General features: G+C 45.6%; 1 protein-coding gene across 3 annotated transcripts in view; it reads right to left on the reverse strand.

The window, feature by feature from the left end:
* The window catches only part of LOC139557849 (copine-8-like), a 217,468-nt gene that overhangs the window by 176,141 nt on the left and 27,815 nt on the right, over positions 1–13,512 (reverse strand). For all 3 annotated transcript variants that reach the window (XM_071373098.1, XM_071373100.1, XM_071373099.1), the window contains exon 2: positions 4,576–4,616. In XM_071373098.1, coding sequence (XP_071229199.1) covers positions 4,576–4,616 — 41 coding nt within the window. The remainder of the gene's footprint in view (positions 1–4,575; positions 4,617–13,512) is intronic.

The raw sequence follows: 13,512 nt of genomic DNA on the forward strand, positions 1-13,512 counted from the left end.
CTGGTATATTACAAGGGGACTGGGGGGGATTATACCCTGGTATATTACAAGGGGACTGGGGGGGATTATACCCTGGTATATTACAAGGGGACTGGGGGGGATTATATCCTGGTATATTAGAAGGGGACTGGGGGGGATTATATCCTGGTATATTACAAGGGGACTGGGGGGGATTATATCCTGGTATATTAGAAGGGGACTGGGGGGGATTATATCCTGGTATATTAGAAGGGGACTGGGGGGGATTATATCCTGGTATATTAGAAGGGGACTGGGGGTGATTATACCCTGGTATATTACAAGAGGACTGGGGGGGATTATACCCTGGTATATTAGAAGGGGACTGGGAGGATTATACCCTGGTATATTAGAAGGGGCCTGGGAGGGATTATATCCTGGTCTCATAGAAGGGAACTGGGGGGGATTATACCCTGGTATATTAGAAGGGGACTGGGAGGGATTATATCCTGGTCTCATAGAAGGGAACTGGGGGGGATTATATCCTGGTATATTAGAAGGGGACTGGGCAGGATTATACCCTGGTATATTAGAAGGGGCCTGGGAGGGATTATATCCTGGTCTCATAGAAGGGAACTGGGGGGGATTATACCCTGGTATATTAGAAGGGGATTGGGGGGTGATTATATCCTGGTCTCATAGAAGGGGCCTGGGAGGATTATATCCTGGTATATTAGAAGGGGATTGGGGGGTGATTATATCCTGGTCTCATAGAAGGGGCCTGGGAGGATTATATCCTGGTCTCATAGAAGGGGCCTGGGAGGATTATACCCTGGTCTCATAGAAGGGAACTGGGGGGGATTATATCCTGGTATATTAGAAGGGGATTGGGGGGGGATTATATCCTGGTCTCATATAGAAGGGGCCTGGGAGGATTATACCCTGGTCTCATAGAAGGGAACTGGGGGGGATTATATCCTGGTATATTAGAAGGGGATTGGGGGGGGAATATATCCTGGTCTCTAATTAGGGGACAGGGAGATTATATCCTGGTCTCTTAGAAGGGGACAGGGAGGGATTATATCCTGGTATTTTAGAAGGGGACAGAGAGGGATTATATCCTGGTCTCTAATTAGGGGACAGGGAGATTATATCCTGGTCTCATAGAAGGGGCCTGGGAGGGATTATATCCTGGTCTCTTAGAAGGGGACAGGGAGATTATATCCTGGTCTTTTTGAAGGGGACAGGGAGGGATTATATCCTGGTCTCTAATTAGGGGACAGGGAGATTATATTCTGGTCTCTAATTAGGGGACAGAGAGATTGTATTCTGGTCTCTTAGAAAGGGACAGGGAGGGATTATATCCTGGTCTCTAATTAGGGGACAGGGAGATTATATCCTGGTCTCTTAGAAAGGGGCAGGGAGAGATTATATCCTGGTCTCTTAGAAGGGGACAGGGAGGGATTTTATCCTGGTCTCTAATTAGGGGTCAGTGAGATTATATCCTGGTCTCTAATTAGGGGACAGGGAGAGGCTATATCCTGGTCTTTTAGAAAGGGACAGAGAGATTATATCCTGGTATTTTAGAAGGGGACTGGGAGTGTTATTTCTTTTACACACTAAAAGATTGAACTCTGACCCTATTAGGTCTTAATGTCTCCTCCAATCTCCTCCATACTTCATCCCTTTAGAAAGTAGGACCATAGAAATGGCATGGAATGCGTTCCAAATGGCACTATATCCCCCGTATAGTAGAGCTGGGAATTGCCAGGGTCCTCACGATATGATATTATCACGATACAGTAGGTGGCGATACGGCACAGAATAGAAAGAGGAGTGGGAGGCCCCGGTGCACAACTGAGCAAGAGGACAAGTACATTAGAGTGTTTAGTTTGAGAAACAGATACCTCACAAGTCCTCAACTGGCAGCTTCATTAAATAGTACCCGCAAAAAAACAGTCTCAATGTCAAAAGTGAAGAGGGGACTCCGGGATGCTGGCCTTCTAGGAAGAGTTCCTCTGTCGGGTGTCTGTGTTCTTTTGCCCATCTTAATCTTTTATTTTTATTGGCCAGTCTGAGATATGGCTTTTTTTTTGCAGCTCTGCAAAAAACTGGTTCGGGCCAGATTGCGCTGCTCTGTGAAAGGAGTAGTACACAGCGTTGTACGAGATCTTCAGTTTCTTGGCAATTTCTCGCATGGAATAGCCTTCATTTCTCAGAACAAAAATAGACTGAACAGTTTCAGAAGAAAGTTCTTTAAATCTGGCCATTTTGAGCCTGTAATCGAACCCACAAATGCTGATGCTCCAGATACTCAACTAGTCTAAAGAAGGCCAGTTGTATTGTTTCTTCAATCAGAACAACAGTTTTCAGCTGTGCTAACATAATTGCAAAAGGGTTTTCTAATGATCAATTAGCCTTTTAAAATGATAAACTTGGATTAGCTAACACAACGTGCCATTGGAACACAGGAGTGATGGTTGCTGATAATGGGCCTCTGTACGCCTACGTAGATATTCCATAAAGAATCTGCCATTTCCAGCTACAATAGTCATTTACATCATTAACAATGTCTCCACTGTATTTCTGATCAATTTGATGTTATTTTAATGGACAAAAAACGGTGCCTTTCTTTCAAAAACAAGGACATTTCTAAGTGACCCCAAATCGATACTTGGAATCAAATATCAATATAACAATCATCCAAAAACAGGTTTCACCCCATCAGTAATATACAGTATAGTGCACTTTTCTTTACCTGGCCCTGCAATTTGGGATGCATCTAAGGCCTCTATACAAAAACACCCCCTGGAGGCATCAAACGTAGTTCTCCTCTCCTCTTCTCCTCTCCCCTCTTCCTCTTCCCCTCCTCCTCTTCCCCTCCTCCTCTCCTCTCCACTCCTCTCCTTCTCTCCTCCTCTTCCCCTCCTCTCCTCTCCCACTCCTCTCCACTCCTCTCCACTCCTCCCCTCCTCCCCTCCTCCTCCTCTCCCCTCCTCTCCACTCCTCTCCACTCCTCTCCACTCCTCCCCTCCTCTCCCCTCCTCCCCTCCTCCACTCCTCCACTCCTCCTCTCCCCTCCTCTCCACTCCTCTCCACTCCTCTCCTCCTCGCCTTCTCTCCTCCTCTTCCCCTCCTCTCCTCTCCCACTCCTCTCCTCTCCCACTCCTCTCCACTCCTCTCCCCTCCTCCTCTCCTCTCCCCTCTTCCCCTCCTCTCCCCTCTTCCCCTCCTCTCCCCTCCTCCTCTCCTCTCTCCTCTTCCCCTCCTCCTCTCCTCTCCACTCCTCTCCCCTCCTCCTCTCCTCTGAGGCAGCTTAACTCAAAGAAGCCCATATGTGTTCAGTCAGAGCTGTTTGAACCATACTGTAGCTGCACTGCATTAAAAGGGAAAGTTCAGGATTTTGGCAATGATGCGCTTTACCTACTTGTCCAGAGTCAGATGAACTTAAGGATACCATTTGTATGTATCTGCGTCCAATATGAAGGAAGATAGAGGTAGTTTAGCGAGCCAACGCTAACTAGCGTTAGTGCAATGATTGGAAGTCTGGAAGTCATCTGGAACAGTTATAGACTTCCAGTCATTGTGCTAACGCTACTTAGCAATTGCGCTAATGCTAGTTAGCACCTTCCTTCATACTGGATGAAGATACAGAGACGTAAAAATGGTATCCACAAATTCATCTGACTCTGGGGAAGTAGATAAAAGGGCCTCATTGCCAAAATCACAAACTATCCCTTTAAGCTACTGTCTCTTTCTGTAACTCTAGCTGTGACAAAGACCTGTCACATTACTCTGCCAATGAGATGCAGTTATTGAGGGAACACTTTGAAATAGCAGAGTCAACTAAATCACAGTTAAGCCCAGATAAAGTGAAGGAAAGTATAGGGCAGGGGTGTCAAACTCAATCCACGCAGGGCCTAGTGTCCGCAGGTTTTTTGGTTTTTCCTTTTAATTAGGCCCTAGACAACCAGGTGTGGGGTGTTCCTTACTAATTAGTGACCTTAATTCGTCAATCAAGTTCAAGGGAGGAGCGATAACCCGCCGACACTCGGGCCTCCGTGGAATGAGTTTGACACCTGTTGTAACGGATTTCCTCTTCGTCTGAAGAGGAGTAGCAAGGATCGGACCAATGTGCAGCGTGGTAAGTGTCCATAATGAGAATATTTAATAAATCAACAGAACACTTAACAAAAGTACAAACAAACAACCGAAACAGTCCCGTATGGTGCAAACACAGACACAGGAAACAACCACCCAAAAAACACAAAAGAAAACAGGCTACCTAAATATGGCTCCCAATCAGAGACAACGACTGACACCTGCCTCTGATTGAGAACCATACTAGGCCAAACACATAGAAATAGAACAACAGAACAAAACATAGAAAAACAACATAGAATGCCCACCCCAACTCACGCCCTGACCAACTAAAATAAAGACATAAAAAAGTAACTAAGGTCAGAACGTGACACATGTGTTGTATAAAAAATGTAATTACATCGTGGAGATCTTTATCCTTTACACATACTAGCCGTATAGGCTAAGCCAGTCATTCATCTGTAATTGAACGCAATACAGTAATAATTGTGATAACTGTGAAGGTAAAGTACTTACATGGATCAGATTTGGAGAATGTGTCTCTGTCTAATAGATTCCTGAAAGAGAAGAAATTAGTCTGATTTAATATTTATGGCTCAGAGAGTGAGGTCATAATAGTTCATTGGGAGGTCATAGAGTTCTAGAGGAGGTCATATGAGGAAATAACAGGTCATATGAGGAAATAACAGGTCATAAGAGGAAATAACAGGTCATAAGAGGAAATAACAGGTCATATGAGGAAATAACAGGTCATAAGAGGAAATAACAGGTCATATGAGGAAATAACAGGTCATATGAGGAAATAACAGGTCATAAGAGGAAATAACAGGTCACAAGAGGAAATAACAGGTCATAAGAGGAAATAACAGGTCACAAGAGGAAATAACAGGTCACAAGAGGAAATAACAGGTCACAAGAGGAAATACCAGGTCACAATAGGAAAAAACAGGTCATAAGAGAAAATAACAGGTCATAAGAGGAAATAACAGGTCATTAGAGGAAATAACAGGTCACAAGAGGAAATAACAGGTCACAAGAGGAAATAACAGGTCATAAGAGGAAATAACAGGTCACAAGAGGAAATAACAGGTCATAAGAGGAAATACCAGGTCACAATAGGAAATAACAGGTCACAAGAGGAAATAACAGGTCACAAGAGGAAATAACAGGTCATAAGAGGAAATACCAGGTCACAATAGGAAATAACAGGTCATAAGAGGAAATAACAGGTCATAAGAGGAAATAACAGGTCATAAGAGGAAATAACAGGTTATAAGAGGAAATAACAGGTCATAAGAGGAAATAACAGGTTATAAGAGGAAATAACAGGTCATAAGAGGAAATAACAGGTTATAAGAGGAAATAACAGGTCATAAGAGGAAATAACAGGTCATAAGAGGAAATAACAGGTTATAAGAGGAAATAACAGGTCATAAGAGGAAATAACAGGTCATAAGAGGAAATAACAGGTCATAAGAGGAAATAACAGGTCATAAGAGGAAATAACAGGTCATAAGAGGAAATAACAGGTTATAAGAGGAAATAACAGGTCATAAGAGGAAATAACAGGTCATAAGAGGAAATAACAGGTCATAAGAGGAAATAACAGGTCATAAGAGGAAATAACAGGTCATAAGAGGAAATAACAGGTCATAAGAGGAAATAACAGGTCATAAGAGGAAATAACAGGTCATAAGAGGAAATAACAGGTCATAAGAGAGCTCTTAACCGTCAAGATATAGAAGATGTTTGTACCGTGTATGTACTGAAATTATATATTTATTCCAATAGACTTTTATTTGACCAATAATCCCACTCAACTCAAAACACATATAACTACTTTTAAGTATAGCCTAGATTACAGTTTCCTTTCTTTAGAACACAATACACACTGCTTGATCAAAATGTCCTCCTGGTCCCTTCCGGCGCCGGAAAGAGATGGCTGCCTCGCTTCGTGTTCCTTGGAAAATATGCAGTATTTTGTTTTTTTACGTGTTATTTCTTACATCGGTACCCCGGGTAATCTTAGGTTTCATTACATACAGTCGGGAGGAACTACTGAATATACGATTAACGTCAACTCATCATCGTTCCTACCAGGAATATGACTTTCCCGAAACGGATCCAGTGTCTTGCCTTCCACACAATACAATGGATCTGATCCCAGCCGGCGACCCTGTGCGACGCCGAAAAAGGGGAAAACGTGGCGGTCTCGTGGTCAGGCTTCGGAGACGGGCACATCGCGCTCCACTCCCTAGCATACTACTCGCCAATGTCCAGTCTCTTGACAATAAGGTTGATGAAATCCGAGCACGGGTAGCATTCCAGAGAGACATCAGGGATTGCAACGTGCTCTGCTTCACGGAAACATGGCTAACTCAAGGGACGCTAACGGAGTCGGTGCAGCCAGCTGGTTTCTCCATGCATCGCGCCGACAGAAACAAACATCTTTCCGGTAAGAAGAGGGGCGGGGGGGTATGCCTTATGATTAACGAGAAGTGGTGTGATCATCATAACAACACACAAGAACTCAAGTCGTTCTGTTCACCTGATCTAGAACTCCTCACAATCAAATGTCGACCGCATTATCTACCAAGGGAATTCTCGTCAATCATAATCACAGCCGTATACATTCCCCCCCAAGCAGACACATCGATGGCCCTGAACGAACTTTATCTGACTCTTTGTAAACTGGAAACCACACACCCTGAGGCTGCATTCATCGTAGCTGGGGATTTTAACAAGGCTAATCTAAAAACAAAACTCCCTAAATTCTATCAGCATATCGATTGTGCTACCAGGGCTGGAAAAACACTAGACCATTGTTACACTAATTTCCGCGACGCTTATAAGGCCCTCCCCCGCCCCCCTTTCGGAAAAGCTGACCACGACTCCATTTTGTTGATTCCAGCCTACAAACAAAAACTCAAACAACAAGCTCCCGCGCTCAGGTCTGTTCAACGCTGGTCCGACCAATCTGAATCCACGCTTCAAGACTGCTTCGATCACGCAGATTGGAATATGTTCCGCATCGCGTCCAACAACAATATTGACGAATATGCTGATTCGGTGAGCGAGTTCATTAGGAAGTGCATTGACGATGTCGTACCCACAGCAACGATAAAAACATTCCCAAACCAGAAACCGTGGATTGACGGCAGCATTCGCGTGAAACTGAAAGCGCGAACCACTGCTTTTAACCAGGGCAAGGTGACCGGAAGCATGACCGAATACAAACAGTGTAGCTATTCTCTCCGCAAGGCAATCAAACAGGCCAAGTCTCAGTACAGAGACAAAATCGAGTCGAAATTCAACAGCTCAGACACAAGAGGTATGTGGCAGGGTCTACAGTCAATCACGGATTACAAAAAGAAAACCAGCCCCGTCGAGGACCAGGATGTCTTGCTCCCAGACAGGCTAAACAACTTTTTTGCCCGCTTTGAGGACAATACAGTGCCACTGACACGGCCCCCTACCAAAACCTGCGGGCTCTCCTTCACTGCAGCCGAGGTGAGTAAAACATTTAAACGTGTTAACCCTCGCAAGGCTGCAGGCCCAGACGGCATTCCCAGCCGCGTCCTCAGAGCATGCGCAGACCAGCTGGCTGGTGTGTTTACGGACATATTCAATCAATCCTTATCCCAGTCTGCTGTTCCCACATGCTTCAAGAGGGCCACCATTGTTCCTGTTCCCAAGAAAGCTAAGGTAACTGAGCTAAACGACTACCGCCCCGTAGCACTCACTTCCGTCATCATGAAGTGTTTTGAGAGACTAGTCAAGGACCATATCACCTCCACCCTACCGGACACCCTAGACCCACTCCAATTTGCTTACCGACCCAATAGGTCCACAGACGACGCAATCGCAACCACACTGCACACTGCCCTAACCCATCTGGACAAGAGGAATACCCATGTGAGAATGCTGTTCATCGATTACAGCTCAGCATTTAACACCATAGTACCCTCCAAACTCGTCATCAAGCTCGAGACCCTGGGTCTCGACCCCGCCCTGTGCAACTGGGTCCTGGACTTCCTGACGGGCCGCCCCCAGGTGGTGAGGGTAGGTAACAACATCTCCACCCCGCTGATCCTCAACACTGGGGCCCCACAAGGGTGCGTTCTGAGCCCTCTCCTGTACTCCCTGTTCACCCACGACTGCGTGGCCATGCACGCCTCCAACTCAATCATCAAGTTTGCGGATGACACTACAGTGGTAGGCTTGATCACCAACAACGACGAGACGGCCTACAGGGAGGAGGTGAGGGCCCTCGGAGTGTGGTGTCAGGAAAATAACCTCATACTCAACGTCAACAAAACAAAGGAGATGATTGTGGACTTCAGGAAACAGCAGAGGGAGCACCCCCCTATCCACATCGACGGGTCAGTAGTGGAGAAGGTGGAAAGTTTTAAGTTCCTCGGTGTACATATCACGGACAAACTGAACTGGTCCACCCACACAGACAGCGTTGTGAAGAAGGCGCAGCAGCGCCTCTTCAACCTCAGGAGGCTGAAGAAATTCGGCTTGTCACCAAAAGCACTCACAAACTTCTACAGATGCACAATCGAGAGCATCCTGTCGGGCTGTATCACCGCCTGGTACGGCAACTGCTCCGCCCACAACCGTAAGGCTCTCCAGAGGGTAGTGAGGTCTGCAGAACGCATCACCGGGGGCAAACTACCTGCCCTCCAGGACACCTACACCACCCGATGTCACAGGAAGGCCATAAAGATCATCAAGGACAACAACCACCCAAGCCACTGCCTGTTCACCCCGCTATCATCCAGAAGGCGAGGTCAGTACAGGTGCATCAAAGCAGGGACCGAGAGACTGAAAAACAGCTTCTATCTCAAGGCCATCAGACTGTTAAACAGCCACCACTAACATTTAGCGGCCGCTGCCAACATACTGACTCAACTCCAGCCACTTTAAAAATGGGAATTGATGGAAATTATGTAAAAATGTACCACTAGCCACTTTAAGCAATGCCACTTAATACAATGTTTACATACCCTACATTACCCATCTCATATGTATATATACTGTACTCTATATCATCTACTGCATCTTGCCATCTTTATGCAATACATGTACCACTAGCCACTTTAAACTATGCCACTTTATGTTTACATACCCTACAGTACTCATCTCATATGTATATACCGTACTCTATACCATCTACTGCATCTGCCATGCCGTTCTGTACCACCACTCATCCATATATCTTTATGTACATATTCTTTATCCCTTACACTTGTGTGTGTGTGTAAGGTAGTAGTGTGGAATTGTTAGGTTAGATTACTGTTGGTTATTACTGCATTGTCGGAACTAGAAGCACAAGCATTTCGCTACACTCGCATTAACATCTGCTAACCATGTGTATGTGACTAATAAAATTTGATTTGATTTGATTTGATATTGTAACACTATTATTAACATGGTTATTTACAATCATCCAATCATCCAATCATACAATCCAATTTACAACCATCCATAACCATATCCCGTTGCCTTGACGTGTTCACTGCCAACATACAGTACTATATTGCACAGTAAATCTCCAGCTAGCTCCCCAGGACACTGAGGACACTGAGGCAGAAGAGCCAATTGAAAACGTTGTGCACCAATTAGCGGGCAAACAGCCAATTCTGAAAAAGCAGAGAGCAGTGTGTGATTGAGTTTGCAGTAGGCTGGTGCTAGTTTGTTCCCCTCAGTGATAATGGTGCTGGCAACCAGCACTGCAGAGTGTTGTGCCACCCTTTGTGCCACGGTGAATCTGGAGTCTGGGCACCGGGAAAGGGGAGGGGGAGGCAGGGTGAGCAACCGTAGCAGACCACAGCACACAGCGACAGTAGGAGTCACAGTCATTATTGTCCAACTAAAGCCATCAACATGGCCAGTCCACATGTATTCATTTGGAATTATGGTAATGAAGGTATTTTTAGCCCTCCCTCACACAACAGCTTCCATCATGCTGGAGAGGATACAGACAGGGAGGGATTGTTACTTTTTGATAACAGATGTCCCTAGTTATGGAAATTAACGTTTTCTTAAATTTATTTTCTGTCACATAACACTTCTCCAATTGCGAAGACTGGTGGTTTCCCAAATACTACCCTATCCCCTATTTAGTGAACTACTTTTGACCAGGGCCCATAGTGCTCTGGTCAAAGGTAGTGCACTAGATAGGGAATAGGGTGCCATTTGGTACATAAACACAGTCTCATTAGAATACCAATATATTCTACTGCATCAGACCTGTCTTTGATTTCCTGTTATAGAATATTAAGGTCAATAAATAAATCACAAGCAGCAAAGTGCAACAATGCCATCTCTACATTTCTACAGGCCCCATAGGCTCACATCTCTACAGGCTCTACAGGCTCTGCAGGCTCTACATCTCTACAGGCTCTACATCTCTATGGGCTCTACATCTCTACAGGCTCCACATTTCTACAGGCCCCATAGGCTCACATGTCTACAGGCTCTACAGGCTCTACATCTCTACATGTCTACAGTCTCTACATCTCTAAAGGCTCTACATCTCTATGGGCTCTACATCTCTACAGGCTCTACATGTCTACAGGCTTTACATCTCTACAGTCTCTACATCTCTAAAGGCTCTACATCTCTATGGGCTCTACATCTCTACAGGCTCTACATGTCTACAGGCTCTACATCTCTAAGGGCTCTACATCTCTATGGGCTCTACATCTCTACAGGCTCTACATGTCTACAGGCTCTACATCTCTATGGGCTCTACATCTCAACAGGCTCTACATCTCTAAAATCTCTACATCTCTATGGGCTCTACATCTCTACAGGCTCTACATCTCTACACCTGTATAGGCTCTACATCTCTACAGGCTCTGCATCTCTATGGGCTCTACATCTCTACAGGCTCTACATCTCTACAGGCTCTACATCTCTACAGGCTCTACATCTCTACACCTGTATAGGCTCTACATCTCTAAAAGCTCTACATCTCTACAGGCTCTACATCTCTATGGGCTCTACATCTCTATGGGCTCTACATCTCTACAGGCTCTACATCTCTACAGGCTCTACATCTCTATGGGCTCTACATCTCTACAGGCTCTACATCTCTACAGGCTCTACATCTCTATGGGCTCTACATCTCTACAGGCTCTACATCTCTATGGGCTCTAAAAGCTCTACATCTCTACATCTCTACAGACTCTACATCTCTACAGGCTCTAAAAGCTCTACATCTCTACATCTCTACAGGCTCTACATCTCTATGGGCTCTACATCTCTACAGGCTCTACACCTGTATAGGCTCTACAGGCTCTACACCTGTATAGGCTCTACATCTCTACAGGCTCTACATCTCTACAGGCTCTACATCTCTACAGGCTCTACATCTCTACAGGCTCTGCATATCTAAGGGCTCTACATCTCTACAGGCTCTACATCTCTATGGGCTCTACATCTCTATGGGCTCTACATCTCTATGGGCTCTACAGACTCTACAGGCTCAACAGACTCTACATCTCTACAGACTCTACATATCTACAGGCTCTACATCTCTACAGGCTCTACATCTCTAAGGGCTCTACATGTCTAGAGGCTCTACATCTCTGCAGGCTCTACATCTCTACAGACTCTACATGTCTACAGGCCCTACAGGCTGAGGGGCAGTTCAATTCATACATACCAGACCCTCTGATTCAGTACAGGCATCAAGTCATCATTCATGTACAAATTAATCAATGGCAGTTCAATACATAGTAATCCATTACTGTGATGTTAGGGGAAGTGTGTGTGTGTGTGTGTGTGTGAAGCTATTATCATTGTTTAATGTAGGTTATTGTCAGCGGTTACCCTACAGCTGACCTGACTACAGTCAGAACGTTGTCATAGTAATTATCATTGGAGAAAACAAAGCCATCTGTGTCAAACACACACACACACACACACACACACACACACACACACACACACACACACACACACACACACACACACACACACACACACACACACACACACACACACACACACACACACACACACACACACACACACACACACCTCGTCGCAACCACCTGGCTCTGTTCTGTTTTGTCTTCCATTAATCTAAACCAATTAGCTTGTCCGTCACCTTTTCCCTGTCTGTCTAAATGGAACTTACAGAACCGTAGAGTATAGATAGTATTCCATTTCCTCATGTCACTGTGCTAATTGGAGAGGTAAATTGCTCAAGTCCGGGTGGGTGTTGGGGTTTAATGTTATTGAGCCAGTCTGGGTGTTGGGGTTTAATGTTATTGAGCCAGTCTGGGTGGGTGTTGGGGTTTAATGTTATTGAGCCAGTCTGGGTGTTGGGGTTTAATGTTATTGAGCCAGTCTGGGTGGGTGTTGGGGTTTAATGTTATTGAGCCAGTCTGTGTGGGTGTTCAGGTTTAACGTTATTGAGCTGGTCCGTGTGGGTGTTCAGGTTTAACATTATTGAGCCGGTCCATTCACATCGACGGGGCTGTAGTGGAGCGGGTCGAGAGGTTCAAGTTCCTCGGTGTCCACATCAGTAAGGACCTATCATGGTCCAAATACACCAACATAGTTGTGAAAAGGGCTCGACTTCTTACTTATGTCACTGTTATGAATGTGTCATAAACAACACTTCAAACTTATTTAACCAGTTAAATCCCATTGAGATAGGATTTCCTTAAAAAAGTTATTCCTGAGTACAACAATAAGACGCCAGCAAAACGTCCAAATAAAGTGTGTTATCTGTTTATTTAGCTGGTAACTCCATAGTCTACGGGGGTTCTTTATGTAAATTAAGGTGGATCACATCAGAATTAAATAATTCCTCCCTTCGCAGGGTTTGATAATCAGCCTGGTGAACACTAGTCCCCTCTCACCGCCCTTCCCTAGTCCCTCCTTCCCTTCTTCTCCCAAGTGCTCTCCAGTCCCTCGCTCTCTACTCACCAGTGCTCTCCAGTCCCTCCTTCCCTTCCTCTCTTCTCCCCAGTGCTCTCCCGTCCCTCCTTCCCTTCCTCCCCAGTGCTCTCCAGTCCCTCCTTCTCTTCCTCTCTTCTCCCCAGTGCTCTCCAGTCCCTCCTTCTCTTCCTCCCCAGTGCTCTCCTTCTCTTCCTCTCTACTCCCCAGTGCTCTCCAGTCCCTCCTTCTCTTCCTCTCTTCTCCCCAGTGCTCTCCAGTCCCTCCTTCTCTTCCTCTCTTCTCCCCAGTGCTCTCCAGTCCCTCCTTCTCTTCCTCTCTTCTCCCCAGTGCTCTCCAGTCCCTCCTTCTCTTCCTCTCTTCTCTCCAGTCCCTCCTTCTCTTCCTCTCTTCTCCACAGTGCTCTCCAGTCCCACCTTCTCTTCCTCTCTTCTCCCCAGTGCTCTCCAGTCCCGCCTTCTCTTCCTCTCTTCTCCCCAGTGCTCTCCAGTCCCGCCTTCTCTTCCTCTCTTCTCCCCAGTGCTCTCCAGT

This window comes from Salvelinus alpinus, chromosome 28, assembly GCF_045679555.1.
Source record: "Salvelinus alpinus chromosome 28, SLU_Salpinus.1, whole genome shotgun sequence".
Taxonomy (NCBI): Eukaryota; Metazoa; Chordata; class Actinopteri; order Salmoniformes; family Salmonidae; genus Salvelinus; species Salvelinus alpinus.